The sequence below is a fragment of the Caloenas nicobarica genome, chromosome 17 (genome assembly GCF_036013445.1).
Source record: "Caloenas nicobarica isolate bCalNic1 chromosome 17, bCalNic1.hap1, whole genome shotgun sequence".
Lineage (NCBI taxonomy): Eukaryota > Metazoa > Chordata > Aves > Columbiformes > Columbidae > Caloenas > Caloenas nicobarica.
Window position 1 is genome coordinate 3699432 of NC_088261.1, and position 17869 is coordinate 3717300.

Below are 17869 nucleotides of genomic sequence, written 5' to 3' on the forward strand. Positions count from 1 at the left end.
AACTTCCCCAAATAAATATAAAACAGCCATCAAAAAAAAGAAAAACTTCTGCCTATTATTCACAGAGCTGTATCTGAATTGGGATTTGTGCATGAATGTAGTTCCTTTTTGCAAGGCAGCCCACAAAAACGGGGCTGATATTGGTGTTTTAGCTGGAAGACTCTGCGGTAAGCCAACCCTTACTGCCGTTCACGCCTCAGCTCTTGATTTTTGTAGGCGCGTTAACACTTCAGTAAATGCATAGGCTGGGAGATAAATATACTAGAATCTAAGTGACAGACTGAAATGTCACAGAGTGGGAAGCACAAAAGGCAATTTACTATGATAAACGCAGTAAGTTCAGGCACTGAGCTCTACTGTATCACCAAACCTCTGTCAATCACCCAACAACTTGGAAAACTCATCTCAGTCCATTGCTTGAGCTACCAGAGCAGCAGTGCAAGGTGTCACCCTTCCTGGGCAGCTAAAAGACCATCTCATGGCAGAACTGTCCCCACAAGGCTACAGGACAGAATGACATGGACACAGACTCCGACTCAGAAAACATTTCTTCAAATCCATATCTACACTTTACTTCACACAAACTTATTCCCAAAGAAAGGTCTTCTGAATTTTCTTTTAAAAAATCCTACGTGTTCTAGAGCTCTTCTTAAAGAGATTAACAACCCAAAAACTTCTGGGAAATATATCTCCGAAAGCAGATACTGCTTAATCTGAAGTATATCTTAAATGACGCTAGAAAGCAAAGAATATAAAAACCACCTCACCTACATTCTACTCTCACCTACTTCACTATGAGCGAACAGACAAACCAGTAAAATCTATAAAAGGCCAAACATAGCTTGCTAGCTTTGTATTTGAGAGCATAATTTCACCTGGCAGCCACTTTTCAATCCCTAAGGATGAACCCTAGAGAACTCTCTCCACCCAAACGTATGAATTTCTCTGAAATAGAACACATCACAAACTAAGGACTTCCCATACAAGTCTAAAACATCCTGAACTTTCCACATAACAATCATGTCGTTGACTCACATTAAGGGACCAATCTGAGCCTCCAGAAATTACTTTGTTTCCAGACTAAGACTTTTATTTTCTAATATACATAAAATAAATACAGAGAAAAGACTCACTCATTAGGAAGAGCAGATACAGGAGCGATCTCATCGTTCTCCGTTTGCAAGCGAATGCAGGAGAACAGGAGCCAGCAGGCAGAAGCTGCTCTCTTCCTCTGATGCTCCTCCAGCTCTGCAGGTCTCATTGCACTCGCTGAGACTGAGCAGCCCTATTGTGCATTTCCTAACTGAGGTTTCAAGGCGTACGCTAGTGACATTTTAATAAAACTGCAGATGCAAAAACCTACTAAAAGATAAACTTATCTTACTGAAAGGTGATCTTTAGCAGTGTCTCCGGTTCTGTTCATCAACAGCTTTAGAATAACAGGATCTGTCTGGAAAAGCCACTTGGGTCTGTATTTGCACTGTCCACCTTGTCCTTTGGTGCTTGCTACGTGGACACAGCACATCCCATTGAAATGTGCACACAGATTGACTTGAGGGAACTCACAGCAGCGATTTAAGGGAGATATCAGCTCTCAGATGCTCCCCACGGTCATTTTTTAATGCACATACAGAGCACTTGGTGTTCCCCTTTTATTTTGTGTATTACTGGTGTCAGAAACAGCGACATTTCATGGCAGGATGCCCAGGGTATGTTAAAGGATTCTGCTTGTCTCTTTTCCCCTCTACCAACAATTCTTTGGCTTTTATTGATGTCTCATCCCTCTGTACTGTTGACTCTAGTCTGGGATGGACTAACACAATTACTCCCACATAGTGCATACTATCAGAGTACTGTGTAGTGAGTATTATTTGGATGCAGGGTGTTGTTATTACAAGTGCTCAATGAGCTGAAATAGCAAATGCTGAGCAAGCAGAAGAGTTAACTGCATAGGAAACCCTTTGGGAAGGGTGGGGAGAGAGGCAAGCCGTTCCAGAGATATGGTTCTCTTTGCCCAGAAAGTGTAAGTTTTTCAAGCATCCTCAGAAAAGGGTGCAACAAATCACAGAGACACTTTCTAGCTGCCTCCAACTCTCTGCCTCTAAGGACTCCCTTGTTTAGCAGCATTTGACAACCATCCAGAGATGCTGTAGTACTGCACATCTCTCAAGTCTGAACTGAAAAAGACTACATCAAAAGAGGACGTGAAGAAAACACTCTTTGCACTCAGATTTTACTAGCAGTTCAGTGCCAGCCAGAGAGCAGCCGCGGTCACACCTTTCCAAGGCTTTGCCTGGTCCCGTCTGGCCTCACTTTTCTTCAAACTGCTGAAGCAGATGTGAGGTTGCAAATTGGAACAATTTTCTTTTAAAGTGTCTTTCCCCTGCCCCCAGTTTTATTTTCTTTTTAGTCCCAGAGCAACAAATGAAATTTCTTAAATACAGCAAAGAAGAATAAACTGATAGCTAGCCACAGGAACAGTCCAGCTGAGAAATCTGCCAGATCCATCGCTTCAGAAATAGCTCTTTGCAGCTTATGTAGACTTACATAAAGCATCTGTTCTTTGTCTGAGCCCTTTTGCTTGTCACATTTCAAAGACTCCCTTCGCTAGCTACAGAGGCAACGGAAAGTATGCTCAGTTGCAAGCGGGGTCAGAAAGAGATGAAGAGAGAAGGAATAAACCAAGACATAGATACACCTCCTCATACTGGCTTCAGCTTCAAAACACGCTTTGAAAAAAAAAAAAGCAAACCAAGAGTGTAAAAAAACCACCAACAATAAAATTAAATGTGCAAAGCATTTGAGGAACAAGAAAACCTTGCTTCCACCTGTAGCCCTGAGGAAAATGGTCATATGAGGAACTGGGAACCATATAAACCAGACATGGAATTTCTTTTAATAAAAATTACACAGCTAAATCAGTGAGATAGATCACTGTGCACTGAGAGGCATATGGAGCCTTGTATAGAGGCCACGGGGAGCGATGAGGAGGAGTTCGGAAGCATGAAGCTGTGCATTCATCTGCCAGCCCCACCAGGAACGGAGAAACTTTCACCACATCACACGGGAGGGTTTGAACACCCACAGCCCAGCATGGAAAGCGATGAGCTGCTGGTGTCTTTTCTTCCTGGCATGGCTGGGCCTCCAGAGGCTCCGCGGTTCATATGTGCAGAGCAGAAAGATGAGAAGAACTGCAGCTATTCCTTCACCAATGTCTGGGAAAGATTTCTGAGAGCCCTGCGAAGTCTCCCCATTTGCACAGGAACAAATTCACATGCAGGTGGTTTTACCCGTCACAAGAGGTCGAAGGGAGAGGGCAGTTCATCCATTGACAATTTCATGCGTAAATGACTGAGGTGTTTCCTGATAAAACATTATGATCTGTAAAGAGTGGATTTCAAAATCCTGTTGGGACTTCAAAGCTGTGAACCAGCTTCTGAGTTCTTCCTCTTGCAAGGACCTGCAGACATCCCACAAAATAAACCCCTGACAGCCTTCCTGTTTCTAATGTAACCAAAATGGGAAGTGGCTCCAATGGCAAAACCAAAGACATTAGTGATATTAACCTCAATAGTCCTGATTCACTGCTGCTCTATAGGAGAGATCCCACTGCGCAGTCCTCGTAACTCCTCAAAAATCTCCCTTTTTTCCATAGATAAAAGAAGAGTACAACAGCCTGGGCACTACCAAATCTTCCGACCAACACGACATTTGTTCCCTGCATCTGCCTGTCCCCGTCCATCAGCTTGAGAGGGGAGGGACTGGTGGTCTGTGGCGTGACTGCAAAGCACAAGCAACGCCAAGGTTCTGTTTCAGGGTGGGCACTGGATGTTTAAGAACATTTTTTATGCAGACCAAAAGATAAACTGACACCGCAAGCTTAAGAAAGGGATTTAAAGAGAAGCAGATTCAAGAAATGGCCGAAGAGGCAGGTTATCTTGCAAGCAAGCTGTCACAGCCCACAGCTATCAAAAACACTACCAATAAGCAAGATTTCTCTTTGGTTGTTTATTAAGACTCTGGGGAGGGATGGCAGACCAGATTCTGCATTTCTTGAGAATCTCAAAGTTTCCCGACCACAGCAAAGCACCAAGCACAGCGATGGATTACTGTACAGCAGATGATCCTTTTGTGCAATATGAGCACCTTGCCAAATCTTGGGAACACTCAGGACAAAGCCATAGATGGAAAAAGCAGCTGAAGGCTTCACAAAGCAAGAAAACAGCAGAAGGTGGAGTGAGAAAAGTTAGTTAAAATTCAGAGACCCAACATAGTGAAGCTGCAGAGGGAATTGCCCAGCACAGGGGAATAACCTGTCTGAAGTGACAGGGAACAAGTTTTAAAAGCAATGCTTTTGCTGCCAGTCACGTGCACGCAGTAAGTGACAGGATTAAGAGGGTTGTCTCCAAAAGACAAACCTCCCAGCTTCACTTGCTCAGAGTAGAAAAGAGAGACAGGGGATCTTGAGTTGCATTGTTTATCTCACTGAAGGAAAGGTGCTGACAACATTTGTAGTCTGCAGCTTTTTCAGGGTTAGCAGTAGCCCTTTCCTTCTACGAAAGACGCATCCAATGCAACATCGGCTGTTACAGCTTCAGATGTGGCTGCGTAAACTGTCATGAGGTCATGAAAAGCAAGAGTTAACTCGCACAGCAGAGAGGTCAGCGCGGTGCTGCGTGACAGGCAATCAGGAGTTTGATAAGGCCTTAGAGTCCACACTGACCACAACTTCTCTTCCTTTTTGAGAGGCTGAAGCTCTGAAAATACATCCAAAGATGAACATTTTCTATTAAGTAAACTTGTTATATTGATAGTTTACAGAAATACACGTTATTATTTTTAAATATAGGCTGAAAGTGAGACAGTTCATTTTTATCTCTTTTCCACAGAGTTTAAAGGATGTTTCCCATCCTGCCCGAGGCAGCATGTACATGACAAAAAGCAATGAGGTCCTTGTAATAATTTATAGACCGACAGGAAACGTTAACCACACAAGGCATTTCGGCCCATCTGTCTCTCAGAAGCCACATTCTTCTACAGAAACAAAGCAACCTGTGAAAAATAGATGTTTCAGAAATTCATCATGTGAAGTTACAGGTCCAGGAAATCCATATCACTTCTGTACTCTTAAGCAAATGTGCACATTGTGCAAATGATTTCATTATAATACTGTAAAATGGGAATTCTGATGTGTGCTAAACACTGAGCACTGCAGGTACCGAGACAAAGACTCGGTGTGGCTCTTGATGACTGAAGACTGAGTATTCGTCCGCTCGTGTCTCACACCAACAGTGTTCTGCACAGAAGCCAACTCCATCCTTAGCAACTTTTTATGCCTCTACAATGCTCTTTGTTCCAAAGCACTTCAGTGCAGTCTCTTTTGACAAAAGAATAAGTCACCCCATTCTTAGATAGCGCACTCCATCCTTCGCTTCTCTGTGGCAAACAGCATTATTTCTATACAGCTCAGAAGCACTGCCATCCCAAACACCACTCCCCACTGCCCCAGTGATCTTGTTCTTGCTCTTGTACCTTTAGACATAGCAATAAGAAAGTGTCAGGCAGAGAAAGTTGAGTAAAAATAGTTTTTTCAAAGGAAATTAATGATTAAAGTGCACGAAAGTGCCACAGGCTGAACCACAGTCTTCAATGAAATGCACTTGAATACTGATAATGCCTTCAATTTTTCCAACTGCTATGGGAAGAACTACTCCTTTGAAGATGGAAGCAAGGTTGCAATCCAGAAAACCTGCTAAAGATTTCTAGTTTGTCCCTCTAGAGGCATCATCTCAGTTGCTGATGGCTGCAATAGTGACTGATCCTCTGAAGCAGCTGATCTTGGTTGTTTCTGTGGCATCCGTTTCCATGATCTCGTCTCTATAGCAGGAGATATAAAAACAGCAGCCCTTTGTCAGCAGGAAGCTGCCAAAGGGACCCAGCTTTTAGAAGAGCGCAGGTTTAGGGAAAACTCAACATATACCAGATAGTGTTTTAAGTGTTGCAACTTCCACAGTCCTAGAAAACTGGCATCTAGGAAGAGCCGTGTTTAAATTTGGAGTATCTTCTGCCCACACTCTGCGAGGCTGAACAAACTATTTCTAGAGAAAGTAACAGCTCTCCAGTTTCCACAGATGTGCTTCCCAGGTGTAACGAGGGAAGCAAGCAATTATCTAAGGCAGAATCTGACAAAGTTGCCAGTGTTAAGGCTCTGATTTGAGCTCTAAAAGCCCTGTGATTTCAACACTTGTGGTATGAATAGGCCTAAGTTGTACCTTCCCTACAAAAAGCACCACGCATTTGGCTACTGAGTCAAAGTGAAGAACAGCCCTTGCTTTTCTCAGCAATTTCATGATCAAGCTGGCCTGTCTAGAATTTCTATTACCAAAGACATAACAACATGCCAAGAGTAGCTGCTAAGCAGGAAGCTTAGCAGATACTGAAGACCTTTCTTCATTAAATAATTTACCTTCTGGATTTATTTCTGAATCACTGGTGTTTCCAGGGTCTTCCTTAAGAACTCCCATGTCTTTTGCCCAATTCGTCCATTTAATTTCCTCTACTCTGGAGAGACAAAATGCGACAGACACTGATGCACAGAGCACAGCATTTCAGTCCATATCTCATTGCCCTGCAGCATCCCAATCCAGCTCATCCTGCCAACACAATTCTAATGGTTTGGCGGTAGCAACAACATCCTACAGAGCTTTTCTTTGAGTAAAGATCTTCTGTAGTCTAAGCTCCACGAGGTAAATATCTTCTCCCTCTATATATTGTGTGCTGGTCTGTGTTTGTTGTAAAATACTCCACTTCCTCCCAGAGAATACACTTAATGCAAAGGATGCTCCTAGGTTTCATTCTCTACACATGCGCCGTTACACCCTGGAGTTACAGAAGTGCTGCCTGTGGTTGGGTTTGCTGGGTGGGGAAAGGTTCTACCTGCGCTCCCAGCCCCTAAATGGCAGGAAGAGTGCTGCCCTCTCGTGTTGCACCCAAGTTGCATGTTCCTGAGCAAAGAGGCCCCGGGCCTGCGTCCCTCCCTCCCCAGCCTGCTCTGGGCACATCATTGTGGACACCCTGTCACCGTAACCACTCGCGCAGATGTGGGTTAAACAGGATGTCTTTTGGTGACAGCATGTCTTGGTGACAACGCTGGCAGCTCAACCAGCTCTCAAACTTCCAGCATTGCAATCACCAACCAATTTGCATGTGCTCAGGAACATGGGGTTGAATCATTCCATTGATTCAGTGCTGAAATTCCCTGTGGTGGGTCAGGGTAACCAGCTTCTGAATCATGGGAACTGGTTACTAGGCTAGAGTGTACGGGGTAGCGGCACATCTGCCTTACCTGAAACACCATCTCTCGTCTTTCTTATTGAGGCCCACTGACATGAAGCAGCCAGATCTCCTCTTCCCACCTTGGCGCCACAGCCAGGCCTTCTCTATTTCTAGAATAGCAATAGCCCTCTGAAAGAGAAGTCTGTGTCAGAGAGAAAACGGGATACAGAGCCCAGGCCCTCTTTTCGACTAAATCTTCCTCAATCAGCAGCTAATTAGACTTAGAAAATCACTTCTGAACCCAAACCCAAAGTGCTTAGCTTAATAGTACCAGGCAGTTACTTATTCTCTCATGTTACTTACTCACATGGATCTGGCCTGGCTGGTAGCCATGCAAACAGCATGAGTTTTAAATACTTCTAAAAATGGTGTTAGGATTTACCCCCGAGCGGCAAATTTATATAAATGAGAAGTTTATATCTTGAGGCTTAGGACAAAGACAAGCACTGTCATCTCTGATGTTATGGGACTCAAGTAGGAGATTGGGCCACAACATAACTGCTGAGCAGCACCACATCTCACCTGCAGCTTCCAGACGCTTTTGCTGTTATCAGAAACATCTGTGACAGTCTCACTCATGAGCGCAATCAGCATGTTGAGCAAAAGAATGTAAGTGAGGATCACAAAGAGAAGCAGCAGCAGCATGACGAAGTATCTGAATCTGGCATGTTCCTGGAAATCCAGGTCGCCCATCCCAATGGTGATCTTGAAGAGCTCCAGGGAGACGCTAAGCAGCCCGCCGTACATAGCGTGGCTCCCAGCGCTCTCCACCTGAGCAAGAGACTTGTTCTGAGGGACCAAAGGAGCATCCCCCATCAGCGTAACCAGAGCTATGAGCAAAAAGAAAAAATTTGAATCCTCCTCAGAAAAATTCAATTCTTGCAGCCCAGCCAAAATATAATGCTAAGTAAGTCCTTACCTGTAGCAAAGCCAAAGAGGAAGATCATATAAACCAAGAGGAAACGCAGCAGATCTCTCAGGATAGTCTGAAACACAAATCAGGAGAAGGTGCCATTCTTTATCTCGCATGAAATCACCAGAATGATCTCCTGTTCCCACACCTCATAAACTAACCCCCAGTAACAATACCAAAAGCAAGCTGGAAAATGCTTTTATCAAGTTTAAGAAACTACTAATACATGTTAAATTACTTCCTTAGGTAATTAACATCACTGGTACTTAATCTGAGAGTACCACATGAACTTATTTGTTGTTACATTTGTATGAGTAGGTTCTTTGAAACAAACAAATATCACATCAGCTCCCCAGTATGGCTGTTTCCAAATTGTTTCAACACACACATCTCTTTCTTTTCCATCTCCATTGGGTTTCACACAAGTGGTGATCACGATTCTTCCCTGGCACCTCATTTCAACTCTGCTTTGTCTTGTCTTTCTAGTTCCGGACTCCTCCATGGACCTGGAAACATTTCTCAGCCCAAGCATAACGGTTCCAGGGCCACTGGTTTTGACTGCTAGTTTTGAGTTGTTTTAAGACAAACAAGTAAGTTTCAGCTGTCTCACTTGCTATATTCAAAGATGGCAAACTAGTGGTTTGCCACAACTGTACTTCCTTGAAGACACTGATCTAATCTCCTCCTGCAATTCCTTTACTTCCATAGTCAGTACATCAATTCCATTTATGGTTTTCATGATCCTGAGAGAAGAAAAGTAATTGCAGGACCTCTGTTAGTTCCTCACACGCACAAGTGTTTCCACACAAAGTTTTTTCTGAGTACTGACCTTCTGTATCATGACGCTGTAGATCCCAGTGCGCTGAAAGCCCCGAGTGTAGTACAGCATGTTGACCCAGCCCAGGAGCAGGGAGAACACCATCACCGCCACGTAGTTTTCTGAACTTGCCCCATACAGGACGGCTGACAGCAGCAATGAGAAAGCCTGGATGAAGCTGGAGAGAAGCAGAATGAGCGACACAGCGACTTACCTCAGCAAAAAGGCCCATTTGCAGATCTGATCTGTTTTGCAAGGAAAAGCAAACCCATTTTACGAGGCTACACGGAGTGTATAAAGTGGCAGTTAATCAGACACACAGTTTATATAAGCAAATCCTGTTATAAGCAGACACACGAATTGTTGCAGTTCTGTTACAAACTAGTTAATCTCACAGTATGAACTCTGAATTGCTTGATGTAACTCACATAACTGATAGAAAATGGAAAATTATTTACCATTTATGAACACATGCACACATACATGCACACCCATGCATCTACACACATTTCTCCTCAGAAAACAGAGAGGTTACTTTCCTTTCAAACAAATCTGAGCCATAGCGACTGTATAATTAAAAACTTGAGCTCTCTTTCTAATAAGTGTGTGTTCTAAACTGTGAAATAATCCAGGGTCTGACCTTCAGTATATTCAGCTACAAATCCAAGGACAGCCCCTACCCAGCAAAGTCCATCACAACAAAGGGTTAGGACGAGATGCAGCAGGTAGAAGCAAGCAGGGAATGGATGGAAAGAGGAGACAGTGGCAGAGAATCACCTTCCTGCTCACCATCTCTCTAGCAATGTTAGGGCAACTTAGCTGCACACAGCAGAGGACCGATTTCACCCGTGCTTTCATTGGCAAAAAAACCTCAAGAGACATACATCAAGATCTCAATGCAGCTGTCAGAACACATAGTCTTCAGCGACTGGCGTCTCCTCCGCAAGTACAGACTCTAATAGAGAAAAATCAACGGTAGCCATTCATCAAAACAACAGGGCATGCGAGAGAGTGATTCCTGCCCAGCACAGCCTATCGCTCAGGGGAGAGCTTTGCTCCTCTTCATGCTTTCATTTTCAAGATCCCAAATTTCAGCTACTCATCCTTCCAAGATTAAAAAAAGCCTTACTTATAAAGGGCAAGGATAAACAAGGGCTGAATCATGGCTCAGCCCTATGTCTTTCTTAACAGATTGCACTAAATGCCAAGGGTGCGTTTTAGTACCATAAATCACAGAAGCCTCTTATAATTATTTACTGTTGTGAGCCTACTCTTCCTCTTGTCCAGCAACCTGGCTTGTGCTGCTCCTGTCACTGCTAGATCGCACTGACACTGTCTCAGAGCAGGATTCGCTGTCATCCCCTCATGCACATCCTGACGGCAGGAGAACAGAATCTGTTGCCTCCATGTCAGTGCTGGTTGCCTTTTTTTCATTCTTACAATGAAACCAGATAAGAACTCCCCATACCTGGGCAAAGATTAGGTAAATGCCTCCTAGCAAGATAATGATCAGTCCAGAGACCCAGAGGAAGCCCCCAGCTGTGAACTCCACTGGAAATGAAGGCTGCAAGATAAAAACAACAAAAAACCCCAAACCACTGAAGACAGGCAGAGGTAGTGATGATAACCACCCCGCACCTTTTAAACTCAGCTTCATTCAGGCCCTTCCAGATGAAAAAAGATTGTACATACCTTCACCCGTAAGGGTTGATAGTAGGCAATGGCTGTAAAAATGATCATGAATGACAAGTATGAGACAAAACTGAAGTAGAATCTCTTGGAAGCAAACGTTTCCCATTTTTGCTGAAGCAGTTTGTTCAGTGGCTCCAAAACCACCATCTTGTACCGATTCTATGGGAAAACAAACAACAAAAATGTACTCATGTGTCAACAGGAATGCAAATTCACCAGAGGGTTGACTTTTTCAGGGTTGGAGTCCAGTGGCTCCAGTTAGGGTGTGCCTAAGGGTTTATTCAGTCAGGCCTTTCAGTACGAAAGAAATCAACCATTCCATAAGAAGTTACTTCTGCTTGGCTTCAAGGCATTTGGACACACCCAGGCTTCAGACAACCAAAAGATCCAAAATTTCTCTCATATTATAGATGATCAGAGGCATACCAAGCAGACTATAAATAATAAAATATGCAAATACTTCCATCATGCGTTTGTTTCCCAGAAAAATGATCCTGTGAAATACCACATTGACTTGAAATTATTTGCAGAATTATACAGCAGCACTGTAGAAAGGCAGAAAAAAGCATTGTTGACTTTTAGTAGAAGAGCTCACCGGTGTGTCACTGCTGTACGCCAGGATCTCCAGCACAGAGTTTTCCTCAAAGCTGTCAAGAGAGGACAAGTCATAGAGACACACATGGATAGGTCCATAGGTCCATTCAGTGAACTTGCGCGATAGGTGCCTGTACATCGGCTCTTTGATCTCTCTTTGGATGATGTGCTTGAAGATCTGAAAAGAAACAGGATGCACAGCAGAAAGACGTGTATGTAATGCAGGTGGAGGATGACAAAAGCATACCCAAATCACCTTCAAACACAGGACATCTTGCTTTCTGCGTTATACACTTTGATATATCCAAACACCAGACTATCTGGCTAAAGGACAATCTAACTACACCTTGTATCAGCTCTTCCAGGAGCAGAACCCATTTTGGTCCAGACCAGCTGTCTTGGCTGGGACAGAGAGCAGCAGCATCCAGCTGGGACTCTGCAGGACACTAACTGGAGTGACCTGGGGGAGACCTCCTGTGTCATCTCCTGTGGCACTGCCACTGTCAGCAGCATTACCAGGGGTTGGGTGCAAACCCAAGCATCAAACCCCACTGCTGCGCTGAGGACATGTGCTGCACTCTTCCTCGTTTCTCAGTAACCCCGAGGATTCCCCCTAGTTGTCTTTACCTCCACTTTGCCTGTCTTGGCAGCAAGCTGCAGAGGATTCAATCCATCATAATTCACTATCTCCTCCAGTTTGCACGTTGGGTCAACCTTCACACCTGCCTTCAAGATCTCAACGTAGGTTGCGCTCACAAACTTGGTGTTCTCCTCAGTGTCATCTGCGATCATCACCAGGGCATGGAGGACGGTGTTGCCCTGCGTATCCTGCTCCTGGATCCTGGCTTTCTGGTGGGGGTTGTTTAGAAGATATTCCACCACCTCAAACTGGTTGGTACAAGCAGCCAAGGAGAGGGGGAGTTCACCTGAAGAGATTAAGATAGAGTTTTGAGTAGAAGCAGAAACGGGTGAAAAAAATTAAAGAAAAAAAAAAAGGAATTCTGGGAAAATATATTTAGCCAACAGTTTTACCAGAGGAACACCAAACAAGTTCCTTTCCAATGTCTTGAGATTCTGAGGTAGTTTTACAGTAAATACTCCTTATTTCTGTGTACAGCTGAAACACTTTCCCAGACCCCTGATATGGCTAAGCTAATCAATTATTTGTCTCTGAAGACCCTCAGGTGGGATTAAATGCATAAAACCAAAGCGCCCACTGGACAGCTCAGCCTGTGAAAGGATTCTGCCATTCAAGTAAGTCAAGAGCTTGATTACAGGACAGTAGAGAAGGCGACCAATGCACAGAGAGGCAAACCCAACTTAGAACTAGCAGCATCGCATACAGTGAGGCAATAAAAAAAGTGAAGGGACTCACCAAAATAGAAGTAAATTCCTTCTTTCTTCTTCCTGAAGAATTCACCATGGGCTCTGGCATGGACATCAGCTCCATTCTCTACTAGAAGTTTCACTAAATCTAGGCTCCTTTTCTCAATGGCGATATGGAGAGCTGTCTGGCCTAAGGAAACAGCAAAACCTGTCACTTGGTGTCACCATCAGAGGGAACAGGCACGGGACTCTTCAGCAAAGGGCTGTTTCAACAGTCGCTGCATGTTCTGCACAGCAATCCTGCAGTCTCAGTGCTGGGCAGGGGTGGGTGGCAACTGATGACTTTCAGCAATGTTCATTGGAAAAGCACGTTGCAAACACTGAATCAGAAGCCCCAAGACTGTCAGAAATTAAATGCAAGTGCAGGTAACCATCCCTGGCACTAGATCTCAAGCAGCTACGAGAAGATAGAGACAACTGTAACATACTTGACTATGCTGTGTGCCTGCTGTTAAAAGGATAACACAACCAGCAAAACTCATCCTGAAATAGTGATACACTATTTTTTTTCACTTCTAGAGGTTTTTAAGCTTTCCCAAGCAAATCTTCTCACGTTCCTGGGCTATTAAACATGTATCATATCTGTTTTACAGACTGAGAACAAAGTTGCAGAAGTGAAGTGTATAATTCAGGGTTGAAGAGGATGCAGTACCAGAATTAGAAATCAGAACTAAAATGTGAGCCGGCTGTCACTAACTGCACCAGAACTCCGAAACTGCAGTGCAGCATAAGCTCCTCTTCCCATCTTCTTCCTTGTATCTGCACATCTCTCCTGCCTAATGGGGAGGCTGCTCTGGCACAGCATCAGAACATAAACCTTACCTCTGTAGTAACAATCAGAGCATGCAACATTGACAAGCGGCCGGGGATTCCGTGTCTTTTGGTCTATCTCCAGCAAAAGTGGGATTGTGTCATTCTTTCCATTTTTTAAGTTCAACAGGGCTTTCATTAAGCAAGTCTTCCCAGTCTTTGCATCTAGTAGAAAAAGAACATCCGACAGGTTGTATGTGTGCTTTGCAAACACCTGTATTACCCAGTTTAGTGTGCCCAGAACTTAACTGTCACTGTAGGACCAAATACGACAATAAAATACTGAGTAAGACGTCTAGAATTTAGTCTGCAGTAGAGGCAAAAGCCTTAGGATAGATGTAATTAGTGGCATTTTCCATCCTCAAACGGACATTAGGAAAATGAAAGAATAGACAGAGGGCTAGAGAAATCAAAAAAACCACGAGCAGGTTCGCCTGCTTCCCTTCTACATGAAGAAGTGCTGCCTCTGCTAACCCTGTTTATGGAACGGGAATCTACCTGTGTATTCGGAATTGGTGAGAAATTTGGAGGTCCTCCTTAAGTACTCAAGTAAACCATCCAGTGCCTCGGGGCTGCCCCTTGAGACTGCGCTGAAGAGCCTGTCTCTGTCAAAGCGGTTGGGGTCCTTTTGGCTAGGGAAGGAAATCAAAGTGTTAAGAAGCTCTGGAAAGCAGACAAGTGTGCAATAAGTTCTAGTGGGACAGTGTAGAAAAGTAGGGAGGGCAGAAAAGTGTGTCAGATAAAACAAGTATTTTATTTTTGAGTCAAGGGAAAAACAGAGACGGTTATTTCCCAGAATTCTCTTAAGTGGCTGCTCTTTCCATCAGCTGGAGTTCTTCCCAGATCCAGTCTGATGTGCACCCCTGGAACACATCCAGGGCACAAAGAAAGAGAAGCCCAAGATAGCTGCAGGGCCAGAGTCGATCCCACCACATGGGGTGAAGTGCTCTGTGGGTTAGTTCACATCCCTCCCTGGCCAGAACAGTTCACTCATACAGAGCTCCCTCCCAGCAGAGATCAGTACAGATCAACAGGGATCCCACCCCAAATACCCAACAGTTACTCACTTGCTGACGAGCCCTGGCCAATAGTTCAGATTAATCTTGACTTTAGGAGCAAAGTCACTGCTCTCCTTCTGATAAGGCGTCTCAAGGGGTCGTGGCTCTCCTTTCTTTCCAAGCCCTGATCTTTCTTCCTTCTTACTAGATGCAGGTTTATCTTCCGGGACACTGTCATCTGTTTCCAGAAATCCTATCAACCTGTTCCTCTGACACGGGCCCGGCTGCCCATTTGTGAAGTTATCCATTTCTAGTAGAGATGATCTTGCAGATCACCAAAGATGTTCCCTGCTGAGAGACTAAACCTGCAAAGGAGAATTAACACAATTTGGTCACAAACCTAGAATATATTAAAGTGTGGCACAGAGAGAAAAGCACATTTCCAGGCCCAGTGTTCCTACAGTTGACTATGGGTCCCTTGAGAGAGAGATTCAGTAAAACTCTGCATGGTAGGAATTTTGAATAAAGGATCAAGGCCTTAAATAGGGCACCACTGGAGAAGTTGTTCATGAAATACAGGCAACTTGTCTGCACAACATCTGAACCCCCTTTGTGAGATGACCTCACCTGTTGGCAGCAGCACAGGTTCCTTACATAAAAGGCAAAGAAAGTGGATCTTTAGGAGACTACGATCATTGTTCTTGTCTCAGTGCAGCCAACACAGGCTAGACACCAAGTGGCCAAAAAGATAAGATTAACTGTAGGCCTTCTCTGGAACAGTGGGAAGTTTGTTCATGTTCTCTGTTGGTAAGCATTACACTATTTCTACAGGGAAAACATATGCACAAATTATGTTACCCTCATGCATTCTCACATTTCATCCTGTGGCAAAATGAGTGGGATCTCCCCAATGTTTGGAGCTGTTGGCTCCTCATATGAGCACAGGCAAACACCCACCCCAGCTGCCAGGGGGGCACTCAGAGCCTGAACAGGGCACAGCTCTCCCCAGAGCAAAGCTGGATCCAGAGCTGCCGTACAGGGAGCATCAGTATTCACCAGAGCACCCAGCCAGCCCACTGCTCTCATCTAATACGTCCTGTACTCCTTTTTCGCCCTTTTGAGACATCTCTACATATATATCTGGACACATCTCAGATCCACGACCAATGCAAGCTATCTGTAATCAGCACGCGACTGCAGATTCACACACAGTTCGTGAGGCAGCAGGGAAACATCCACGATTACCAACCTGAAGCAGAGCTTTTTTTAATAACTCCGTCTTATTCACACGCACTCCCTCCAAATGGTTAAGAGGTTTTCTCTGAAGAGAAGGCTCCCTTGCTGGGACTACAGCCAGACTCCATAGCCTGTACCAGCAAGGACATAAATTGACACAGCATTAGCATTCTGGCTTAGATTAGCATGTGGAAAAACACAATTCCAGGCAGAAAACAGCCACAAAACATTTATGCAGCTCACAGCAAGAAATCCAAGGGCTGATTTCAAGATGGACCATTATGATAAATCAGCCGTTCAGTTTAGTCTGCAGTCTAATAAGACACATTCCTCTGCACATACAGGCATACACCCTATAATCCCATTTCAGACTTATTTCCTCCCCCAAAACACTTACTGGTACATTTGCTGATCCTTTGGAGGGCTATTTGTACTTCCATAATAGTTTGCTTGTGCTTTTCTGTCTTCCTTTCCCCAAAATCATTTCTCAGCTGCAGTTTCCATCTCTCCACAGCGCTCGAGAGAGTTATTTATTGTCTGTCTTGCACAGACAGACTGTCTGGTTTAAAAGCAAGAGCCAAATCGTCCTAAAAAAAAGGACCCTATAATATATACATCCACTTTGTGCATCCCTAGGAAACAGAGAGCACTCTGTCAGCTCAACTTTCACTTCTCTACCCAAGAGCCGAGTTGTTTCTTCCTGCGACTTTCCCAAGCCATTTTGAGTAGCGCAGCACAAGCCCTGCTGTCAGAGAGGAAGAGCACAGCACTTACCCCAAGTTGCTGCAAGCTCCACCCAAGGACTGATCTGACAAGGAGTCCCAACGGATCCTTCAGAGGGTAAATAACCTCTCAGTAGAAACCAAGTCAAATGCCAACAAGTGTTAATAAACATGAAAGCAGAGCCCAAATTATTTACATCCATGGGTGAGAGTCCTCTTCTTCTGCAGAGAAGACTACGCTCATATTAGCAGTCTATTAACGGCACAAGGTTGAACTCCCAGTTGGTGGTGGTCCATGAAAGAATCCAGGCTGCCTGTGAGAAGCAATAACCACGGATTAGTGTTATTTACTCAAGTCTACAGCTTTCTGCAAAGTGAAGAAGGGCTTGCACAGGAAATGACTAGCAAGATTTCTCAGTAAAAGAGAGCCAATGAGTGCAGTGCTCTTATATGGGAAAGCTGGCTGGCTTCTGCAAATTCATAACGCTTAACCCCTGCCTGCAAGTATAGAGGCAGCATCTCGTGCCTTTCAACAACTGCCTGCTCAGATACCAAGGGAGGCGGCTGGTGTGACCCTGGCCATGCTACAGCCTGTGGTTTAGTTGGGAGGCTTGTCACAAGGCTCCCTCTGCCTCAGGACAAGCAAGAATGCATTGAAACATCTGAGGTCAACTGTTTCCACGGGCAGCCAGTTCTCACACTTCACACACCCCATTACGAGGCAGCGAACACCGTATGAGACAATAAACCACCCAGAGCATCACCCTACAAAACACACAGTGTCAGCTGCTCGTCACAAGCTCAGCAGACAGCACAAAGCAGCCCCAGTTCCAAAACACTTGGGCTACTGGTTACATAATTTGCACTAGTTCCCACTTCTTGATGAGCTGGCTCTGCAGACGAGTGCGAGTCTGAGAAAGGCTCGGAGGTTCTGGGAGCACGGACTGAGGTCCCTACAACTGATTGGAGTTAAGACCATGCACACAGACTAATGCCTCTTCACTTGTCACTTGCAAAACAGGACCCCTGGGAACAGAAGACACCAGCCCACACCGAGAGAATTCATTTTTTCTCTCCACTCCTAACAAACCCCAGGCCTGAGGAGGCAGCGTGATCGTTATCTCCTGCAGCATCAATGCAGGAGGACATTCAGCACCCCCGGTCTCAACAGCCTTCCCCAGCACAGCGCCGCTGCAGAGCGATTCGCATCTGTACCCTGTAGACAAGTACAAAGCCATTTATGTGATCTAGTGCTCATCTAGAGAATCTTACTAACTAACGAGATGGTATTTTCTAATCAACAGCTTGATAGCAGGGCCACATTCCACAAGAAATCTCAGAAGTTTAGTTAACCATTGGTCCAAAA

The 17869-nt window shown here is 44.6% G+C and overlaps 2 protein-coding genes across 2 annotated transcripts in view; both read right to left on the reverse strand.

Moving 5' to 3' along the window:
- Positions 1 to 2840, reverse strand: part of ITGAE (integrin subunit alpha E) — a 28908-nt gene extending 26068 nt beyond the window's left edge. The window contains 1 exon segment of the mRNA XM_065646830.1: positions 1134 to 2840. Within this exon segment, the coding sequence (XP_065502902.1) occupies positions 1134 to 1333 (200 nt within the window). The 5' untranslated portion in view covers positions 1334 to 2840.
- Positions 2841 to 3108: 268 nt separating this feature from the next.
- Positions 3109 to 15883, reverse strand: LOC135995498 (transient receptor potential cation channel subfamily V member 2-like). The gene is made up of 16 exons (XM_065646832.1): positions 15795 to 15883; positions 14615 to 14910; positions 14046 to 14179; positions 13560 to 13712; positions 12727 to 12867; positions 11979 to 12277; positions 11353 to 11529; positions 10758 to 10916; positions 10534 to 10629; positions 9950 to 10020; positions 9078 to 9243; positions 8255 to 8321; positions 7858 to 8165; positions 7346 to 7464; positions 6467 to 6561; positions 3109 to 5877 (listed from the first exon to the last, which is right to left on the reverse strand). The coding sequence occupies exons 2-16, from the start codon at positions 14851 to 14853 to the stop codon at positions 5753 to 5755; spliced, it is 2349 nt and encodes a 782-aa protein (XP_065502904.1). The 5' UTR covers positions 14854 to 14910; positions 15795 to 15883; the 3' UTR covers positions 3109 to 5752.
- Between the last annotated feature and the right edge of the window lie 1986 nt (positions 15884 to 17869).

What these genes read in the sequence shown, in the direction of transcription:
- LOC135995498 (XM_065646832.1), bottom strand. Translation starts at nt 14,853, where the DNA reads ATGGATAACTTCACAAATGGGCAGCCGGGCCCGTGTCAGAGGAACAGG. An exon ending in CACCAATTCCGAATACACAG is followed by an intron (nt 13,713 to 14,045) that starts GTAGATTCCCGT and finishes TTTTTCTACTAG; the next exon opens with ATGCAAAGACTGGGAAGACT. An exon ending in ACAGCGTCATGATACAGAAG is followed by an intron (nt 8,322 to 9,077) that starts GTCAGTACTCAG and finishes TTTGTGTTTCAG; the next exon opens with ACTATCCTGAGAGATCTGCT.